Source organism: Cetorhinus maximus, chromosome 4 (genome assembly GCF_964194155.1).
Source record: "Cetorhinus maximus chromosome 4, sCetMax3.hap1.1, whole genome shotgun sequence".
NCBI classification, from domain to species: Eukaryota; Metazoa; Chordata; class Chondrichthyes; order Lamniformes; family Cetorhinidae; genus Cetorhinus; species Cetorhinus maximus.
In genome coordinates, this window is record NC_135882.1 from 81,238,653 (window position 1) to 81,260,410 (window position 21,758).

The window sequence follows — 21,758 nt, forward strand, 5'->3', positions numbered from 1 at the left end:
GTTGCAGGTCGGAAGATTGGACAGAATGTTAAAAGCAGCAAAGAATGACTAAGAAATATAACGAGGGGGAAAATAGAGTGAGAAATTAGAGTGTAAGAGAAAGCCAGCTAGAAACACAAAATCTGATGGTAAGAGTTTATATAGGGAAAGAGTAACTAAAGTGAGCATTGGTCTACCAGAGTGAGAGTCTAGGGAACTAACAGCGGAAAATAAGGAAATTCAGATGAATTGAACAGATATTTTGTGGGTGTCTCTTCACTGTAGAAGACATACATAAACCCCAGAAATAATTGTAAATCAAGGGGTGAAAGGGGGGGAGGAACTAAAATCAATTACAATCACCAGGGAAAGGATACTGAGAAAATTATTAGAACTAAAAGCTGACAAGCCACCAGGCCCTGATGGACTTCATCCTAGGGTCTTAAAAGAAGTAGCTACTGAGCTAGTAGATGCATTGGTTTTACTTTTCCAAAATTTCCTAGCTTTTGGAAAGGTCCCATCAGATTGGAAAGTAACAAATGTAATTCTATTTCAGAAAGGAGGGAGACCGAAAGCAGGAAACTACAGGCCAGTTAGCCGAACATCTGTCATAGTGAAAATGCTGGAACAACTATTATTAAGAATGTTATAGTGGGGAAGTTAGAAGTATTCAATGCAATCATGCAGAGTCAACACACTGCTGCCACTGTGTCAGTGGTGGAGGGAGTGGATGTTAAAGGTGATGGATGGGGTGCGAATCGAACAGACTGCTTTGTCTTGGATGGTGTCAAGGTTCTTCGGTGTTGCTGAAGCTGCACTCATCCAGGCAAGTGGAGAGCATTCCATCACACTCCTGATTTGTGCCTTGTAGATAGTGGACAGGTTTTGGAGAGTCAGGAGGTGAGTTAATCTCCACAGAATTCCCAGCCTCTGATTTGTTCTTGTAGCTAAAGTATTAATATGGCTGGCCCAGTTCAGTTTCTGGTCAGTGGTAACCCCTCGGCTGTTGTTAGTGGGAGTTTCAGTAATGGTAATGCCATTGAAAGACATAGAGTGATAGAGGTCTACAGCATAGAAAAAGGCCCTTCGGCCCATCGACTCTGCGCCGGTCATAGGGAGATGGTTAGATTCCCTCTTGTTGGAGATGGTCATTACTGGGCACTCATGTGTCACAAATGTAACTTGTCAGTTATCAGCCCAAGCCTGAATGTTGTCCAGGTCTTGCTGCATATGGGCATGGACTACTTCAGTACCTGACGAATTGCAAATGGTGCTGAACGTCGTGCAATCATCAATGAACATCCCCATTCCTGACCTTATGATGGAAGGAAGGTCATTGATGAGGCAGCTAAAGATGTTTGGGCCGAGGACCGTACCCTAAGGAACTCCTGCAGCAATGTCCCGGGACTGAGATGACTGACTTTCAACAACCACAACCGTTTTCCTTTGTGCTAGATATGATTCCAATCGGTTTTCCCCCCGATTCCAATTGACTCCAGTTTTGGTAAGGCTCTTTGATGCCACACTCGGTCAAATGTCGCCTTAATGTCAAGGATAGTCACTCTCGCGTCACCTCTTGACTTCAGCTCTTTTGTCCATATTTGGACTAAGGCTGAAAGGAGGTCGAGCTGAGGTGGGCCTGATGGAAACCAAACTGAGCGTCAATGAGCAGGTTATTGCTGAGTAAGTACTGCTTGATAGCACATTCGGCAACCCTTTCCGTCACTTTGCTGATGATTGAGAGCAGACTGATGGGGCAGTAATTGGCCAGGTTGGGTTTGTCCTGCTTTTTGTGTACAGGACATACCTGGGCAATTGTCCACATTGCTGGGTAGATGCCAGTGTTGTAGCTGTATTGGAACAGCTTGGCTGAGGGCACAACTAGTTTTGGAGCACAAGCTTTCAGTACTACTGTCAGGATGTTGTTAGGGCTCATAGCCTATGCAATATCCAGTACCTTCAACCATTTCTTTATATCACATAGAATGAATAAAATTGGCCGAAGACTGGCATCTGTGATGCTGGGGACCTCACGAGGAGATGGGATGGATCATCCACTAGGCACTTCTGGCTGAAGATGGTTGCAAATGCTTCAGCCCTGTCTTTTGCACTGATGTGCTGGGTGCCCCCATCATTAAGGATGGGGATATTTGTGGAGCTGCCTCCTCCAGTTAGTTTTTTAATTGTCCACCACCATTCACGACTGGATGTGGCAGGACTGCAAAGCTCAGATCTGATCTGTTGGTTGTGGGTTCGCTTAGCTCTGTCTATCACTTGCTGCTTTCACTGTTTGGTATACAAGTAGTCCTGTGTTGTAGCTTCACCAGGTTGACGCCTCATTTTTAGGTATGCCTGGTTGCTGCTCCTGGCATGCCCTCCTGCACTCTTCATTGAACCAGGGTTGATTCCCCCCAGCCTGATGATTAATAGTAGAGTGGGCTGTATGCCGGGCCATGAGGTTACAGATTATGATTGTATATAATTTTGTTGCTGCTGATGGCCCACCGTGCCTCGTGGATGCCCAATTTTCAGTTCCTAGATCTGTTTGAAATCTATCCCATTTAGCACGGTGGTGGTGCCACACAACATGATGGAGAGTATCCTCAGTGTGAAGGCGGGCCTTCGTCTCCACAAGGACTGTGCAGTGGTCACTCTGAGCAATACTGTCATGGATTTATGACGAGCAACAATTATCATAATTGTCTAATAATTATCAACTATTTATTGGAGTTCTTTGAGGAAGTAACAAACAACCTGTGGAAAGAGGGGAACCTGTGGGTATGGTGTACTTGGATTTCCACATCAAAGGTTACTACACAAAATAAGAGCTCATGGTGTTGCGGGGGTGGGGGCAACATATTCGCATGGATAGAGGATTGGTTAGCTAACAAACTGAAAACTAAAAGTAGGCATAAATGGATCATTTTTGGGTTGCAAAATGTAACGAGTGGTATGCTACAGGGATCGGGCTGGGCCTCAACTATTTACAATTTATATCAATGACCTGGATGAAGGAATCAAATGTGTGGCTGCTAAATTTGCTGATGACACATAATTAGGAGAGAAAGTTGTGAAGAAGACTTAGCATCTGAAAAAGGATTAGATAGGTTAAGTGAGTGGGCAAAAATTTGGTGGATGGAATATAAGTGGGAAAATGTGAGTTTATCTACTTTGGTAGGAAGAATAGAAAAGCATTATATTATTTAAATGGTGTGAGATTGCAGAAGTCTGCTGTACAAAGGGATCTGGGTGTTCTGGTACATGAATCACAAGTTAGTATGCAGGTACAACAGGTGATTAAAGAAGGCAAATGGAATGTTGTCATTTATTGCAAGGGAAAATGGAATATAAAAGTAGGGATGTTTTGCTACAGTTGTACTGGGTATTGGTGAAACCACATTACTGTGTACAGTTTTGGTCTCCTTATTTAAGAAAGGACATAATTGCAATAGAAGCAGTTCAGATAAGATTCACTCGACTGATTCCTGGGATGAAGGGGGATGAGGAAAGGTTGGACAGGTTGGCCTCTATCCATTGAAGTTGAGAAGAATAAGAGGCGACCTTATTGAAACATATAAGATCCTGAGGGGACTTGGCAGGGTGGATGTTACCCCTTGTGGGTGAGACTAGAACAAAGGGACAGTTTAAAAATAAGGGGTCTCCCATTTAAGACTGAGATGAATAGAATTTCTTTTCTTTCAGTGGGTTGAGAGTCTGTGGAATTCTCTTCCCCAGAGAGCCGTGAAGGCAATGTCATTAAATATTTTTAAGGATGATTTAGATAGACCCTTCCTTGTTAGTCAAGAATCTAAGGGTATAGAAGGTAGGCAGGAAAGTGGAGTTGAGGCCACAATCAGATCAGCTATGATCTTATTAAATGGCGGAGTAGGCTCAAAGGGCTGAATGGCCTACTCCTGCTTCTAATTCACATGTTTGTATGTATGCATCATCTTTCAAGTTTCATTTTTGGACCCACTTTCTTTTTGTGGCTAAATGAAGGGGTATTGAGATATTCAGCTTGGGTAGACTGTGGAGCAGGGATATAAGAACATATGAAATAGGAGCAGGAGTAGGCCATTCGACCCCTCAAGCCTGCCCCACCATTCAATAAGTACATGACTGATCTGTCCCAGGCCTCAACTCCTCTTTCTTGCCAACTCCTCATAGTCCTCAACTCCCCGATATTTCAAAAATCTATCTGCTGCCTCTTTAAATACTTTCAGTGATCTAGCCTCCACAACTCCCTGAGGTAGAGAATTTCCTCCACCCTGCTGAATTATCTCTCATTTAATGGGAATAGTCTTTGAGTCATCTTGGGAGAAGTATTTATTCAGACCAGAACGGATATTTATGGGGTGATTGTATTCTGAGCAGCCATTGTGGCCAAAGTACAATAGCCAGACAGGCACAAATCATGGAAATGACCATCTCTAAGTTGCTGGATAGGCAAGTAAGAAAAACTGCCTTTGGTTCAATACCTACTTCAGTAATAACTGTATATTTACCTTGGGAAGTCATTGAAAGAATAATGTCTTCTTTAATTATCTAAATAGCCTGGAAACATAAGAATGTTTTGAGGTGAGAACAGGGAAGAATAAACAAAGTAACTGGATCTCAAGTAAATATTAAAAATTCATTAAAGGAGACAGGGAAGAATAACGTTATTTGGATCTTAATTGGGTGCAATTAATTTGGTCTGCAAATATATACTTGCGGGGCCTCAATCTTTCAGCCATCAGCAAAGTGTGCAATGGTACTTCATCAGTCATGTGACTGTTTCTGCTACATTATAATGATGGGTCAGATTGCAGTGGACTTATGCAACACATCAGAAACAACACCAAGATGTATGACCAATGCCGTGGGTAATTTTCTAAGAAGATTAGGATTAAGCTAAAAGATTGCAACTGCAGCTGACCAGTTTAATGTTTAGAGACAGATTGAATTGCTATCCTTTTAATTTCATTCTGTATTTCTTCGAATGATGATTTTGTAATTTAATTTACAAAAGAAAATCACAATGCTACTTGTTTCATTAGTAGAGGGCAGGATATGAGCAGCTGAGGTTTGGACTAATTAGCCATTATGAAGGCTGGAAAGCCAGCAAATAGGCAGTGGAGTCATCCAGTCTAGAAGTGTCCAGGTGTATATGTGAAAATAAGCTGGGGTAAAAGACAAAAAATGGGCTTTGGAGATCTGTTCAGGTTTGAATAGGGTCCTAAGTTTTTTTTGTGGTCTAGTTCAGCCTAAGCAAATGATTAAAAGGAGGATGTGTTTTATTTGGTTAGAGGAAACTGCAACTCCTTCCTGACTTAATGCCAGAAGGCGTAAAGGGAGTTGTGAAGTTGAAAGGAAACTGGAGAGGTAGAACCATATGTCATTCATGTCACTGGAAGATGAGCCAAAAGTACAGATGAAGTTACTGAAGGACAAAACATAGGAAAGGACCTAGAATAGATCCGTGTGGAACGGGAGACCAAAGTGAAGGTGGAATAAAAGCTGAAGTTGTGCTGGTTGTATTGTGCTGAATACAAGTGGAATCAAATTCAGTAGACAGCAGAATGGGAAGATGTAGGATCAAAGAATACTGCATCAAAGGTGGCCATTCAGCCCTTCATATCTTTGCCAGCTTTTTAGTTATCCTGTTAATAACACTGGCCTGCTCTTTCCTCAGCCCTGCAAATTTTTCATCTTCAAGTTCATATCCAATTTGTTTTGAAAGTTGCCTTTTAATCTGTTCCACGACCCTTTTAGGCTGTTCATTCCTGATAATCATAGCTTGCTGCATAATAAATGTTTTCCTCGTGTCACCTCTGGTTCTTTTGCAAATCACCATTAATTTGTGCCCCCCGACTATTGACCCTCTTGGCACTGAAAACAGGTGGTTCTTATTTAATTTATGGAAGGTTTTCATGATTTTGAGCACCTATCAGAGGTCTCTATAACTTCCTTTACTTTAAGAAGAATAACCTCAGTTCGTTGAGTCTTTGCACATAACTGCAGTCTTTTATCCTGGTACCATTCTCGTAAATCTCCTCTACATTCTCTCTAAGGCCTTCCTAAAATGTAGTGCCCAAAATTTGACACAATATTCCAGCTAGAGCCTAGCCAGTGTTTTAAAGGAAAAGGGGGGCTCCTCACTCGGGGTGTGCAGTGTACAATTCTAAAGGGGGTAGGAGCAGAGGAACCTGTGTGTATGTGTGCCTAAGTCATTGAAGGTGGAAGTATAGTTAAGAGAGTGGTTAATAAAGCATACAACATCCTAGGTTGTATTAATAGGGACATAGAGTACAATAGCAAGGATGTTATGTTGAACTTGTATAAGGCACTAGTTTAGCCTCAGGCTGTATTGCATCCAGTTCTGGGAGCCGCACTTTGGAAAGATTTTTAAAAATATATTCATTCACGGAATGTGGGCATCGCTGGCTGGGCCAGCATTTATTGCCCATCCCTAGTTGCCCTTGAGAAGGCGGTGGTGAGCTGCCTTCTTGAATCGCTGGAGTCCATTGGTATAGTACATCCACAGTGCTGTTAGGGAGGGAGTTCCAGGATTTTGACCCAGCGACAGTGAAGGAACAGCGATATGTTTCCAAGTTAGGATGGTGAGTGACTTGGAGGGGAACTTCTAGGTGGTGGTGTTCCCATCTATCTGCTGCCCTTGTCCTTCTAGGTGGTAGTGGTCGTGGTGGGTTTGGAAAGTGTGGTCTAAAGAGCCTTGGTGAATTCCTGATGCAAAGGCATTGGAGAGAGTGCAGAAAAGATTCACGAGCATGGTTCCTGGGATGAGGAACTTCAGTTATGAAGATAGATTGGAGAAGTTAGGATTGTTTTCCTTGGAGGAGAAAAAGAGGCTGCGGGGAGATTTGATAGAGATATTCAAAATTATAAGGGGTCTGCACAGAGTAGGTAAGGAGAAACTGTACCCACTCATGAATCAAGAACAACGGGGCACAGATTTAAAGTAATTGGTAAAAGAAGCAATATAAGAACTTTTTCACGCAGAGTGGTTAAGGTCTGGAATGTGCTACCTGAGAGTGTAGTGGAGGCAGGTCTAGTTGAAGTATTCAAAAAGTAATTGGACTGTTATCTGTAAAGGACGAATATGCATGGTTATGGGGAGACGACAGGAAAATGGCACTAAAGTGAATTGCTTATTTGGAGATGGGTGCAGGCACAATGGGCTGAATGGCCTCTTTATGCACTGTAACAATTCTGTGGAATAAAGCTGTTGCCTTGAGCTGGAAATTAAGAATACAACAGATAAAAGTTGACCAGAACAATTAAAACCAAAGAAGTTTGTTTCATTTTTGTTGCTACTGAAGTCCTGTGAAATTTTTTTTTTTAGAAGTCTGAATTGCTACTTTTGTTCGGTTGCTTAATTTGTTGTTGACCTTGTTCTTACCAGATTGTTCATCAATCTTGCGACAGATCAAGCTGGTGAAATACGCTTGGAGGCACCTGTGAGTTTACAGTATCCAGTCCGTAGGTCAAAGTGAATGCTTCGCTGCATCGCCTGGACTTCCTTTTCTTTTTTGTTATATTGATTCTTTGGATGTGGGTGTCGCTGGCAAAGCCAGCATTTATTACCCAAGTTTAGTTGATCTGAGAAGATGGTAGTTAGCACCATCTTGAAGCGCTGCAGCCCATGTAATGTTGTTTGTATCAGTTTGAGACCACTGAGTGGCTTGCTAGACCATTTCAGGGCAGTTAAGAGCCAATCATTTTGGTGTGGGACTGCAATCATAGTTAGGCCAGACCAGGTAAGTATGGCAGATTTCCTTCCTTAATGGACATTAGCAAAGCAGTTTGATTTCTGTGACAATCTGACAGGACTTTTTTTTATTGTTTCCCACAGATTTTTTTAAAAACTGAGTCGTGGCTCAGTTGACAGTGCTCTCACCTCTGAGTCACAAGGTTCCAGGTTCAAGTTTCACTCCAGGGCTTGAGCACAAAAATCCAGGCTGACATTCCAGTCTCTTGCTTCCTCAATCAACATCACAAAACATAGATTACCTAGTCATTATCATATTGCTGTTTGTGGGAGTTTGTTGTGTGCAAATTAGCTGATGTGTTTCCTACATTACAACAGTCATTAAAATTCAGAAGTACTTCATTGGCTATAATGCGCTTTGAAATGTCTGGTGGCCGTGAAAAACACCTTAGCAAGCCTTTTTTTATTTTTGAATTCAAATCTTAAAACATTCATGGTGAGGTTTAAATTTGTACTCTGAATTATTAATCCAGGTTTTGGGATTAAAATCTCATTAAACAATCAGCATGCTACTGTACCCATATAAGTAGATATTGGACCTAACTCTGTCCCCAAAACAAGGGATCTGCTTATAGGAACAACTGCTTCCACTGAACACGAGATAGTGACAGCAGGTTGGAAATTTGTAACTAGATAGCATCCTTCTATCACTTAAGAATGTCATCTGTGATATTGGCCAGCTCTTTAAGGTTGAAGCTTCTGGAGATATTTGAATGGTGAGCTTTAAAAAAGCTGCAAGATGGTAATTGGAAGAATGAATGAATTCAACGAATTAATGGATAACTAACTACTCTGGTTACTTTTTAAGCTGCCACAAATCTCGGGTATCATTTTAGAGAAATTTGGAGGATGCTTTTTCCTATGTATGATTCATTTTATTTTGTATGATACACAGATGAGCAGTGAATGGGAAGCAGTAGCTTGTGGGAAAACGGAAGATCAGCTAATAATGACTGAACAGGCTCGGAGGTACCTGAATGCGTATAATGGCAGCAACACAAGCAGGAGTCTGATCCTATAACTGGCCACTGATGAAGGAGCACTATCAATATACACTAAAACTGATTCAGATTTTGAGCTGAAGTCTTTTATCATAAACTTAACTCCTAACCTACCTAGGTGTGATTTCTATGAAGAGGTTAGAGTCTGTTTAAAAATTCTGACATGTAAAAAAAAACCTAACCAAAACTAAAATGAAGCTGCTTTTGCTAAGTGTAATATGTGCTTATATTTAAAGCCAAATGAAACACAATGGATGTAAAGGTGGAGAAAAGTACTGTCTTGAGTTGCACTCTTTTGTCTTGAATATGCTGTAAAAAAAGAACAGACTAAATGCTATTGATGGATATAATGCCATATAATGGGTAATTGTCATGTAGTTATATTTTTGCAACTGATCCAAATTCTTAACCAAACATAGTGACCAATTAGGATTTGGTGCTTGTAATCAAGCATTAAAAATTAAACCAACCAATATCAGATATTTGGCAATTGACAAAACCAAGAGAATTTCCTATTGTATGGTAACCTTTATTTTGAACATATGTTAATATATGATCAAATAAATGTATGTGAAGCATAAAACCAAGTGTTTTTATAATGTAAGTAGACAGGATGAAGATTATTTTTTCCAGTATTTAACATAAGTCTCTGAAAAGTGAGATAGCATCTTGAATGTATTGTATGTAGAAGCAGGGAAAAGTTAATTGGGAGGAAAGGGTACATTTTCTTAAATTATTTTCAGCTTAATAGTATTTATGTGTATGGATCGAGCACCTCGGAGACACTGTTGATAAGAAATGATTACTGCTGGTCACACGTTCCAAAATATGCACATCTGTTAACAGATGAATTTTCTTCATATTTAGATACTTAGCAGAAATGCAAATATCTTGAGATATAACCATTAAAGTGGACTGGTTGATTGGGGGCAGGGGTTTGTATTCACTTTCAGTTGTCTCCTTATTCCATTGAATACTTGGATCCAAGGCATGGGCAGAAGGGAGAAAACTTTTTTAATCTTCCTTTGCATAAAATAACTGCTGATTAATGCTCCTGCTTGAAACTGCTCTTGCACTGCTTCCCTCCTTCTCACCATGCCTTCTAGGAGAGAAGGTGGATGAAGAAACAGAACGAAAACTGCGCACAAACTTGTATCCTAAACATTTTACAGTAGCATATCCTGCCTCTGTAAATATAGATGAATTAATGTAATTCCACTTCCCAATCTAGTCACAATTGCAATATCATTTATACTCTGCACTTAAATGTTTCACCAATAATGGATGTGCACAAATGCTGCCTTGTTAAATTGAAAATTGACTAAACAGCCAAAGGACATGAAATGTTGTTGTTGATCTGGTCTGCTATTCATTTTATTTTTTTTAGCAAGATATTGCATGCAAGTCCGTTATTAGTGAGTTGCACCTTAAGATTGCAATTCATAATTAACCAGTTTTTCATTAAAATATGCTTCCATAAATGTACTGTAAACAAAAATGTTCTATTTAATACAAGAAGCATTAACTCCACCAACTGCAATCTACTTTTATGAAAAATGGTTGCAGTTTTAGGAGATAGAAGCCCAGAAGATATGTTCTTTTTTGTTTTCATAACATCACACCCAATTGGTATCATTTTCATAGCATAATGATAACATTCTCATTACAATATATATTTATAAATAGTGGTGAGAGGGAACCTTTTCAGCAACTTTAAAGTGGTAATAAAATTATATATATTGCGCTACAACTTCAGCTGACAGCAGACAATCTTTTAAACTCTATCAGATTAATTTGATTTTGGTTATCTTCTGCATACTTTGGTTGTACAAACCTAATTAAATGGCCATTTCTTTATCTACTGGGTTAAATTTTTAGTGTGTATGTCCATTTTGCCTCACCTTATTGGAGTTCATGCAACTATAATGATGTATCATCTTCATAACACTGAAGTTTCTTCAACACAATTCGTGGTATCACCGTATTGCAGCAAACGAGGGGAAAAACATATCCCTTGAGCTCAGTATTGATTTTTTTAAAAATTCAGTTTGTTTACTTTTTAAGAAGTATGCTTAAAGCCAAGCCATCTAATCTTAAAAGTACCTCAGAAGAGAGGAACAAAATCTCACTGTTTAAAACATTGGCTTCAACTTTCCTGAACTGAAGATATTTGCACTTTTATTTTAAAGAAATGTGTGTATGCATTTTTTTTTTGTAGAAAGGTTTTAGTTATGTGGATCTGCAGAGTACAAATGTGTGCACAGAGATGTAGCACTGACATGTTTAAAAAAACAAAATAGTACATAGTTATTAAATAGCTATAAAATATCTAGACACTCTTTCCTCTCCTGAGTTGTACTGCTATGCACAATAGCAGGATATGCTTGCTGCTACTGAGAGATGGAAAAGGGAGCATCTGATGCACTGTGTATAGAATGTACATAGTTTGTATGATGGAAACAGTGATTCTGTAACATTTAACAGCTATTTTATGTGTGATGGTTCTATCTTGCATGCTGTGTTGGCTAAGCACATTTTAATTGGACACTTTTTGAAGGTTGTGTTTTTGTTTTTTTTATTTTTGGTGTGTTTTTAGGTGGTTTTGTTTCTGCAGGGTTGAAGTTTTGAATGTCATACATGTAGCAGTTATATAAATCCTGCAGTTGCTCTGATTGCCTAGTCTCTACAGATTTGCGTAACACCATTTTTGATTATCAGTCTTGCATTATTCACGGATGCTGCATAAATACTGAGGTTGTTTAGTTATGCCATTATACTGCCATATGGGTTAAGCTTCTGCAGTGATCTGTCACCTTTATTATACTGGTGCATGTCCTTCCTTTTGTCAGGATCAAAAAATGATGCACCAACTGTCCATGTAGAGCATTTGTATGTTGTCAAAATAAATTGCTGTGTGCTATCATGTGGTTGTGTATCTTTTCAGAAGCTTTATCTCGGAAGAAAAATGAAAGAGTGAAAAATCGCTGACATCAGAGCAATAGAAATTGAATGGGTGTCTGAGTCTATTGACCCTACATTATGGTACACTGATTCACTAATCACATAATGCAGATTTCCCCTTTATCTAGTCATACATCATAAAGTTCCATAACTACTGAGATTGAGGCAAATGGAGTTTAATGTGGGAAAATGTGAAGTTGTTCACTTTGGCAGGAAGAACAAAAAAGCAGAGTATTACTTAAATGGAGAACGGCTGCACAATTCTGAGATGCAGAGGGATCTAGGTGTTCCAGTACATGAGTCTCAAAAAAATTAGTATGCAAGTGCAGCAAGTAATTAAGAAGGCTAATGGAATGCTATCCTTTATTATGAGAGGGATTGAACATAGAAGTAAGGAAGTTATGCTTCATCTATTCAGGGCATTGGTGAGACCGCAGCTCCAATACGGTGTGCTGTTTTGGTCTCCTTAATTAAGGAAGGATGTAAATGCATTGGAGGTGGCTCAAAGGAGGTTTACTAGATTGATACCTGGAATGAGTGGATTGTGTTATGAGGAAAGGTTGGACAGACTGGAAAGTTTCCACTGGAGTTTAGACAAGTTGAGGGGTGATTTGAATGAAATTTACAAGATCCTGAACGGCCTTGACAAGGTGGATGTCGACAGGATGTTTCCTCTTGTTGGTGAGTCCAGAATAGGGGACAAGTTTTAAAATTAGGGGTCGCCCTTTTCGGACAGAGATGAGTAATTTTTTGAGGGCCGTGCAACTTTGGAATTCTCTGCCTCAGAAGGTGGTGGAGGCGGGATCATTGAATATTTTTAAGGCAGAGGTAGATAGATTCTTGTTAGGCAAGGGAATCAGTGGTTATCGGGGTTAGATGGGGATGTGGAAATTGAAACACAAGATCAGCCATGACCTTATTGAATGGCAGAGCAGGCTCGAGGGGTCGAATGGCCTATTCCTGTTCCTATTATGTTCTTAATAGGATGTGTGTGTTACCATATAAGGGAAATTTCATCACTCTGGACTTGAGGTTTTCCTCAGCCAACTCAAGTAGCAGCCTAGCAACGGGCAGTGTAATAGCCTTGTAAATAGTCTGATGGAGTATGGTATGGTAAACCAAAAAGATGTAGGAAATAGATTGCAGGACAGGGGCTAACTGAGTAACTTCATGGGGGTGGTGAGGAAGAGAGCTTGGTTGGCATTTTTTTTTCTATTAAAGAATTTGCAAACCTGCATCAGACACCATTACTTTTTATGTCTAAAATTAACCACAGACCAGGAAGTTCCAGATTCATTTCCTGGTCTGTGTTGAATTTCTTGAGTTCAGCAAGTATAGTGAGGGCACAACTGGTCTTGATGCCTTCATGCTAGGGAGGAAATCAAATGGTCTGTTCTTTGTCCAAAGAATATTTTATTCATAAAAATTTATAAAGGTACATTACATAACAGTTCAAATTTGATATTACATGAATTGCAATATAAATCTTTTCAGTACAGTACATGAGGTGCCTCACCACACTTGCCATTACGGGTTATATTTATAATGTACATTTACGTTTCATGTCAAACATTCTCTGCTGCATAGCTGCTTCCAGCCCCTTGGTGTACTGTAGTGGGAGGGCCTTAGACAGTGATCTTTCCCCATTAAGCCTTTGTCCTTAGCCCATAATCCTGGACCTTGGATTGTGCCAGTCTGCATCACTTGGTCATCAACAGCTCTTTGCACTGGAAGACCAGTAAGTTTCAGACAGGCCAGAGTGTATTTTTCCAAGTTGATGGTCCTCCTGCAGCAGCTGATGTTTGTGTCAGTATGCCCCCCCTGGGAACAGCCTGAAAAGCGCAGAGTCCCGTGTTATGGAGCTGCTTGGGATGACTCTCAACAAAAACCACTATATCTATTTCCAGACCTCCTTTGTAAAGGCTCATTCCAAAATCGGGAGGGCGATCGTCTCTTCCCAATGCCAAGTCCATTGGCTTTGAGACTCCAGGCATGCAGGAAGGATCTGATGAGGCCCCTTTCACGCCAAGTATCGCCTTGGTGTTTATTTGAAAGTTCTGGCATTAAGGCATTCTGCCAAATAGCTTAGCATGCGCAAGGAACCATCCGCTAGTGGATGCTATCTTCTTTGCATGCAAGGCCTCGAGGGTATTACATGCAGAACCACTACTTGATGGATTTGTCATCAAAGATGTTTTTCTGCACAAACTTTTCCATGAGGAACAGGTAGTGCACTGTCCAACTGACTGGAGTGTTCTGTGGCAATGTTGCCAGACTCATCCTTTGCAACAGCAGGGACAGATAGAACCTTAGCATATAATGACACTTGGTGTTTGTGTACTGAGAGTCTATGCACAGCTTGATATAGCTGCACACAAAGGTGGCCATTAGGATAAGAGCGACATGGAGTATGTTTTCTTCTCTGCCCCCCCCCCCTCACCTTTCTAGGGATTTGAACATCGTGTCCCTGTGGACAAGGTCCATTTTTGTTCTCCAGATAAAGAGGAAGATAGCTCGGGTATCTGCCACAATACGGGAGTAGAGTTGCACAGAGTGCCTCACGCCTGACAACCAGGTTCCTACCACAATGGAGAGAGAGAGACCGTGGTTCCCACATGCCCAGTTTCTGTTTCACCATGGCTGTGGGCCCCTTCCAGTTTTTGGCGCATGCCCCAGCCCCTCCAAACTATATCCCCAGCTTCTTCAGCTTGTCTGCCTGGCAGTAAAGGGGACAAAGGATCGGTAGGCCCAGTTCCCAAAAAACATGGCCTCAGTTTTGCCATGATTTACTTTGGCTTACGAGGCCTGTTCAAACCAGTTGCAGATGTTCTTTGGTCTGCGAACAGACAGCGTAAATGAGCAGAAGACAGCGATTTTGTTCATGTACAGGGATGCTTTGACCTGAGTGCCTCCACTGCCTGGGATTCTTACCTTCTTAAATCTGCACCCTTCCTCATAGACTCAGCAGAAAATTTGATACAGCACACACACAAACAATACAGGAGAGAGGACAGCCCTGCCTGACTCCAGGTTTTATAGAAAAACTTGGATTCCCACACATTGATTGAAATTGTGCTCCTGCTGTTTGTATGGAACAGTTGGATTGAATTGCAAATTCTGTCACAAAACTCTTTGGGAGAGCACATCTATCATGGAGATGTGTGATATTCTTGTCATAGGCCACCTCCTGTTCTAAGCTGATGAGGCAGGTTCCCCCATTCCCACATTCCCCCATCTCGCACATCGCCTCACTCTACTTTGGGAATATGATCACCTAACGAGATCTTCCTGCCGGCTAGAGTGCAGTTCTAATCAGGATGGATCACAACATCCAGAGCAGTCTTTACTCAATTGGTGATAACCTTGAACAGAATTTTGTAGTCTGCTTTAAGCAGTGAAATGGGCCTCCAATTTCTGATTTCCTCCTTCCTCCCATTCCCTTTGTAGATGAGGGCAATGATGCCTTTCCTCATGGATTCTCACATGCTGCTGGCCAGAACACTTCCAGCATGTTTGCACCAATACAATCAACTCGGCCAGTAAACTGACTTCTGGGAGTTTTACTCGTCTCGAAGGACCTGATGGACTTTGACAGCTTGCCAAGAGTTAGTGATTTGTTCAGATTCTCCGTGTGCTGTCATGTAGGACATCTGATCCCGGAAATGGTTGCACTAGGGTCTAAGCCAATAAGAATATGCCCTATGGGTCAAACACTGCAGTGAATTCGAGCACATAATAGACTGACACTTAATTGTAGCACTAGGGAAGCACTACATTGCCAGAGGTGCTGCCATTTGCACGAGAAATTAAACAGACTGCGTCTGCCTGCTCGGCTGACACTATTCAAAGAAGTGGATCCTTAACCACCAGAATCAAAACAACTTAACCAGTTATTTATCTCGTTACAAATTTATAAAGTTCTTTGTCTGTGACAACCGAACTAATTTTAATTGCGTGAACTACATGATTTTTAAAAATTCATTTATGGGATGTGGGCATCGCTGGCTGGGTCAGCATTAATTGCCCATCCTTGACTGCCCTTGAGAAGGTGGCGGTGAGCTGCCTTTGTGAACTGCTGCAGTCCATGTGGTGTAGCTACACCCACTGTACCGTTAGTGGGGGAGTTCCAGGATTTTGACCCAGCAACAGTGAAGGAACAGCGATATATTTCCAAGTTAGAATGATGAATGGCTTGGAGGGAAACTTCTAGGTGGTGGTTTCCCATGTGTTTACTGCCCTTGTCCTTCTGGATGATAGCGGCTATACGATTGGCAGGTGCTGTCTGAGGAGCCTTGGTGAGTTGTTGCAGTGCATCTTGTAGATGGTACACATTGCTGCCACTGTGTTGGTGGTGGAGGGAATGAATGTTTGTCCATGGGGTGCCAATCAAACTGCAGCAGCAAACGTGGGAGAGAAATAATCTGTAACTGGAGGAGCAGCGAACACCAGCAGTGGTGAGTCGGGGCCTGTGAGCCAAAGGCCAGGAAGCTGAGGGCCGAGGAGCAGGGAGCGGGGCCCAGGCGGGCAGGAGCGGAGCACAAGTAGCAGGAGTGGGCCCTGCTGCATCAGAGTAGTGAGTGACTGGAGACTGTGGGAAAGTGGGGGGAGAGAATGATTTGGAAAGAGAGTGTGAGGGGAGGGTGAAGAGTGTGTGATGCCGGAAAGAGAGGGGGTGAGATTGTGAGGGTAGTGTGTAAGAGGGAAGTGAGCAACCTGAGCCTCGGAGTGAGCCAGACACACACACTCATCCTATTACATTTTAATACTTTTGTTTATTTATTACTCTTTGTTTTTTTTTTGCTCAGCAAGTTGTTTCTTTTCATACCTCAGGTTATTTTTTTGAAATTCATGTTTAATGTTGTGCCAAACATTATGTTTCCGAAATTTGCTTATCGGCCCTTTAAATGTGAAAAAGTTTGAAATATGGTCCCCCATTCAAAAAGTTGGACAAGCCTGTTCTTGAACCTTCTCTGAACTGCTTCTAACACATTTATATCCTTTCTTAAATAAAGAGACAAAAACTGTACACAGTATTCCAGGTGTGATCTCACCAACATCCAGTACCACTGTAGCAAAACATTCTTACTTTTATATTTCATTCCCCTTGCAATAAATGACAACATTCTGTTTGCCTTCCTAATCACTTGCTGGATCTGCATGCTAACATTTCCTGATTCATGGACCAGGACACCCAGGTCCCTCTGTACCTCAGAGTTCTGCAATCACTCTCCATTTAAATAATGTGCTGCCTTTCTAGTCTTCCTGCCAAAGTGAACAAGTTCACATTTTCCCATATTATACTCCATCTGCCAAATTTTTGCCCACTCACTTAAACAATCTATATCCCTTTACGGACTCCTTATGTCCTCTTGACAACTTACTTTCCTACCTGTCTTTGTGTTGTTAGCAAATTTAGCAACCATACAATCGGTCCCTTCATCCAAATCATTGATATAAATTGTAAATAGTTGAGGCCCCAGGGCTGGTCCCTGTGGCAGTCCACTCGACACATCTTGCCAACCTGAAAATGACCTCTTCATGCCTACTCTCTATTTCCTGTTAGCTAACCAATCCTCTATCCATGTTAGTATGTTAACCCCTACACCAGCAGCTCTTATTTTGTGTAGTAACCTTTGATCTTTTTCTGATCTCGCCCCTTCAGGTGTAAACTTTGTTGGGGTGGCTAGTTTTCTTGGGCAGTAGCACAACCTGGATGTTGGGCAGGACCCCACCCTGGGCTATGGTGGCCCTTCCCAGCAGCTTGTTGAGCTCCTCGTCAGTATTGGTGCCAATGCCCCATGAATTGAAACCTATTCCTCCCACACAAACCTTTGAACCACACATTTAACTCTTTAATCTGATTTACCCTATGCCAATTTGCTCAAGTTTTAGGTAGTAATCCAGAGATTATTACCTCTGATGTTCTGCTTTTTAATTTAGCCTCTAGCTGCTCATATTCCCTCAGCAGAACTACTTTCGTAGTTCTACCTATGTCATTGGTACCTACATTGACCATGACCACTGGATCTTCCCTCTCCTATTGCAAGTTCCTCTTTAGCCCAGAGCAGATGGCACTGTGCAGACAACATAGCCATCTGGACTGTCACTCTGGGCTGCAGAGATCTGTGGCTATCCCCCTGACAATACTGTCCCCTACTATCACTATATTCCCTTTAAATCCCACTACTTGAATGGTTTCCTGTAGTGGTCAGTTTGTTCATCCATCCTGCAGCCACCACTTTCATCTATACAGGTTTCAAGAGCCTCAAACTTGTTAGACAATTGCAAAGGCTGAGGCACCTCCACTTCTATCTTCTGGGTCCCCATTGCTGCTTCACTTGCAGTCACACCCACCTGTTCCTGACCAAATCAAAAGGCCCAATCTTAAGGGGTGTGACTGCCTCCTGGAACAAAGTGTCCAAAGTAACTTTCTCCCTCCCTGATGCATCGCTGTGCCTGAAGATTAGCCTCCAGTTCAATGACTCTGAGCTGCAGCTCCTCAAGACACAGACACTCACTACGGATGTATTTGGCCTAGATCACACTGGTGTCCTGGAGTCCCCACCTTCTACAGTTGCAAAATATCACCTGCCTTGCCATCTTTATTTTGTGTTATTTAATTTCTGAATTCATTAATAATTAATAAACTCTAATACTCCTGATAAGCTTTATTACGACAAGTAAAGTTTACTCATAAAACCTTTCAATTATTAATAAATTAACTTAGTTTTGAAAGATAAATGAACAATATAGTCACCAACCAATCATTTACCTGCTCCTCGTGACATCAGACTTTGATTTTTCTCGGAACCCGGTTGATCCACAGACTGGCGGTTCTCCTTGCTCTTTTTTAAATGAAGTTTACCCATTCTCCTCGCACTCTTTCGAAGTAAAGTTTCCCTGCTCTCCGCACTCATTTTAAAATGAGTGGAGCCTTTGACTCATATTTTAGCCTTTGTTGAAACATCATCATAGAGAGAGTGCAACATTCAACTGTCTGTGTCTATGTGTGTGTCTTAATTGGATTAAAGCCAGCTAGTCTGGGTGCTTTGATGTATTGTAGTTTTGAGATGTTAATTTTGTGAACAGTAAGGAGAACAGTAGGGTAAAGTGTTCATTTGCATTTGTTGAACAAACCATTCAAGACTGCGGGGAAAATCTTGCACCTAGCTAGAAGAAGCCAAACAATGTGTTTATTTTTTCAGCTTACTTATAAAATTGGTGCTATGAAATAAGTTTTATTGTTAGAAGACCTGATGTTCAAAAGACCTAGTGATACAATGGGAAATTTACATTTAAAGGGAAAGCTAGGAATATAAAGAAAGGAGTTTGTGTGTGTAGGGTAGAGGCATTTAAGACCTAACCAGCCTATACGCCTCCAACCAACTTGCAAAGGAACGACATTTGGAATTCGTAAGGTCAAATGTGCTTTGCCCGGTGTCTATTTAAAGTCTATGGGTTACTGTTGCCTTAGTGGAGATTTACCTGGGGGTGATTAATTGGGGGATTTGTTAAAAAGTTATTATAGTAGTAATTTGTAGCCATGGGAAGGATTTTGCCCTCGGCAGAGGTGCTCGGAGGGGGCGGTCAGGAAGCTGACCACCATCCGCGATCGCCTCCACACCACGATTTCACAAGGGCTGACCAATTAAGGGCCACCCAGCGTCAACTGTGAGTGGCAGCGCTGAGCGCTACCTGTGCAGGCGGAGGGAGGAGGGAGAGCCGGGCCTGGTGCGCAGTTCACGCACGCGTGAGGAAGCGTGCTTCAATCTCCCTAAGGCATGGAGCTGCCTCAGGGAGATTGAAGCACTGTTTAATAAAAATAATGAAGAGAATAAAAATGTAATAATACATGTCCTCTCATGTGACTCTGTCACATGAGCTGGGACATGTTTTTAATTCAAAAGTACAGCTGTTATTTCATGTTTATTTGCCTTAGGAAACCTCATCCTGCCCGTGGATGAGGTTTCCTAAAAATGTAAAGGCTGCTTGGCCTTTTCACCTGCCCGTCAACCATAAGGTTGAATGGGCAGTGTAAATTTGAATTTAATTAGATTGTTAATGGCCTTAATAGGCCTTTTAATTATCGGCGGGCGCACAGCCAGAATTGGCTGTGCCCCTGCCGAATGAAATATCGCGTGACTGCGCGATGACATTGGGACGCATGCCTGAGGTCATCTCGCGTCATTTTACGCTCAGGCGTGTCGGGCATGCGCCTGCACGCCGAGCATAATATTCTGCCCCATGTGTGTGTTTAATTTGTTGTTAAATTAATAAATGTTTAATTTAGTTTTATGAAAAAACCACGAGACTCAGTGGTCTTATTCCTACTGAATTCAAAGTCTGTATCTCGAAATTACAAACATGGATTATGACAGTTGTTTCAAGTTTCCCTCTAGGATTTGAACAACTCAGCCTTTACCATAGGCTGTATCAGAATAATTAGGGACTCTTGGTGGGATATATTTGTAATTCCTTTATTGGTTTGGAATCAGTGCATGTTAAGGCTACGAGTATGAGAAGCACTTTGAATTCAGGGGCAGAATGTTCACAGCGGCGTGCAGGGTAGGCCCTGCACGGCGACGTCGGGTGTGCATCCTGACGTCACTGTGCGCCATCGCGATATTTCAGTGGGCGGGCCACGATGATCTCCGATGCGCACCCGCCATTAATTAATGGGCCACTTAAGGCCCTTGAGCCAATAACTGACACTGATTTTTCAGGGCCCGTGCGATATTCAGGGTCTTCACACGGGCGCAACGGGCAGGCCACTTAAAACCTCATCCACAGGCAGGATAAGAGGGGTTGCGAGTGTTATTTGTCACACATTTAATGCTTAAACTTACTGCTACTTGCCTGTGTGAGTAGGAATACTTCAAAAATCTTCACAGCTGCTTGGACAGGAGTAACAGGCTTCAGGTAAGGACTCTGGAGTAATCATTATTTTTGGGGCCTTGCTGGTTTCAGGAAGCCTTCCCTTAGCCTGGGAATGGGAGTTGTGCTCTCCACTGGAGGGACCTCCTCTGAGGAAAAAGGGAGGGCCAGAAGGGGGAGGAGGCCAGGAGTTCATATTCAGCCTCCAGGGTAGCCACCTTTGGGAGGACAGGAGCAGGCACAAAGTCAACAGGAAGTCCAAGGCAGAAGGGACTGCAGAAGATGCCACTATCCTGCTGCCAGGGTATACAGGCAGCGAAGCAGCTAACTCAATATGTCTGAGGTACAGTGCCGAAGGAGGCTCCGTCTCTCAAGGGAGATGGTGGCTTCCATTTGTCAGATGATAGACCCTGAGATCTGCACCAACTGTATGGGTGGGCACGCCATGCTAGCGGCGTTGAAGGTCATGGCTGCCCTCAACTTCTATGCCTCCGGCTCTTTCCAGGGGTCGGTGGGTAATCTTGTGGAGTCTCCCAGTCAGCTGTGTACACTTCTGTCAAGCAGGTGACAGATGCTGTGTTCAGGCATGCATTGACTTTCATCCACTACCGCTGGGACAAGGCCTGCCAGACAGACCGAGCCAGAGGCTTCGCAGCCATTGCTGGCTTCCCCCATGTTCAGGATGCAATAGACTGTACACAGTGGCCATCAAGGCGCCAGCAGGTGAACTTGGTGCCTTCGTCAACAGGAAGGGCTTCCACTCCATGAATGTGCAGATAGTGTGTGATCACAGGGTGCAGATTCTACAAGTCTGTGCAAGGCAACTCCCATGACGCTTACATCCTCAGGCACTCCCAGGTGCCAAGGCTCTTCAGCGCTCCGGCCCGGCTGGATGGATGACTGCTGGGTGACAAGGGCTATCCCCTCAAAAGGTGGATCATGATGCCTGTCCGCCATCCAAGAACAGAGACTGAGCAGCAGTACAATAGAAGCCACGCCTCCACAAGGGCTGTGGCAGAGAGAACCATCGGTCTTCTCAAGATGCGCTTCTGATGCCTGGATTGTTCAGGGGGCGCACTCCAATACCCCCCCAGATCATGTGTCACTGATAGTGGTTGCATGCTGTGCTCTCCACAATCTGGCGCCGGAAAGGGGGGATGCATTGGAGAAAG

General features: G+C 42.4%; 1 protein-coding gene across 5 annotated transcripts in view; it reads left to right on the plus strand.

The window, feature by feature from the left end:
* The window catches only part of mybl1 (v-myb avian myeloblastosis viral oncogene homolog-like 1), a 153,238-nt gene extending 141,567 nt beyond the window's left edge, over nt 1-11,671 (plus strand). For all 5 annotated transcript variants that reach the window (XM_078540399.1, XM_078540403.1, XM_078540398.1 and 2 more), the window contains one exon: nt 8,646-11,671. In XM_078540399.1, coding sequence (XP_078396525.1) covers nt 8,646-8,771 — 126 coding nt within the window. In that variant the 3' untranslated portion in view covers nt 8,772-11,671. The remainder of the gene's footprint in view (nt 1-8,645) is intronic.
* The last annotated feature ends 10,087 nt before the right edge of the window (nt 11,672-21,758 follow it).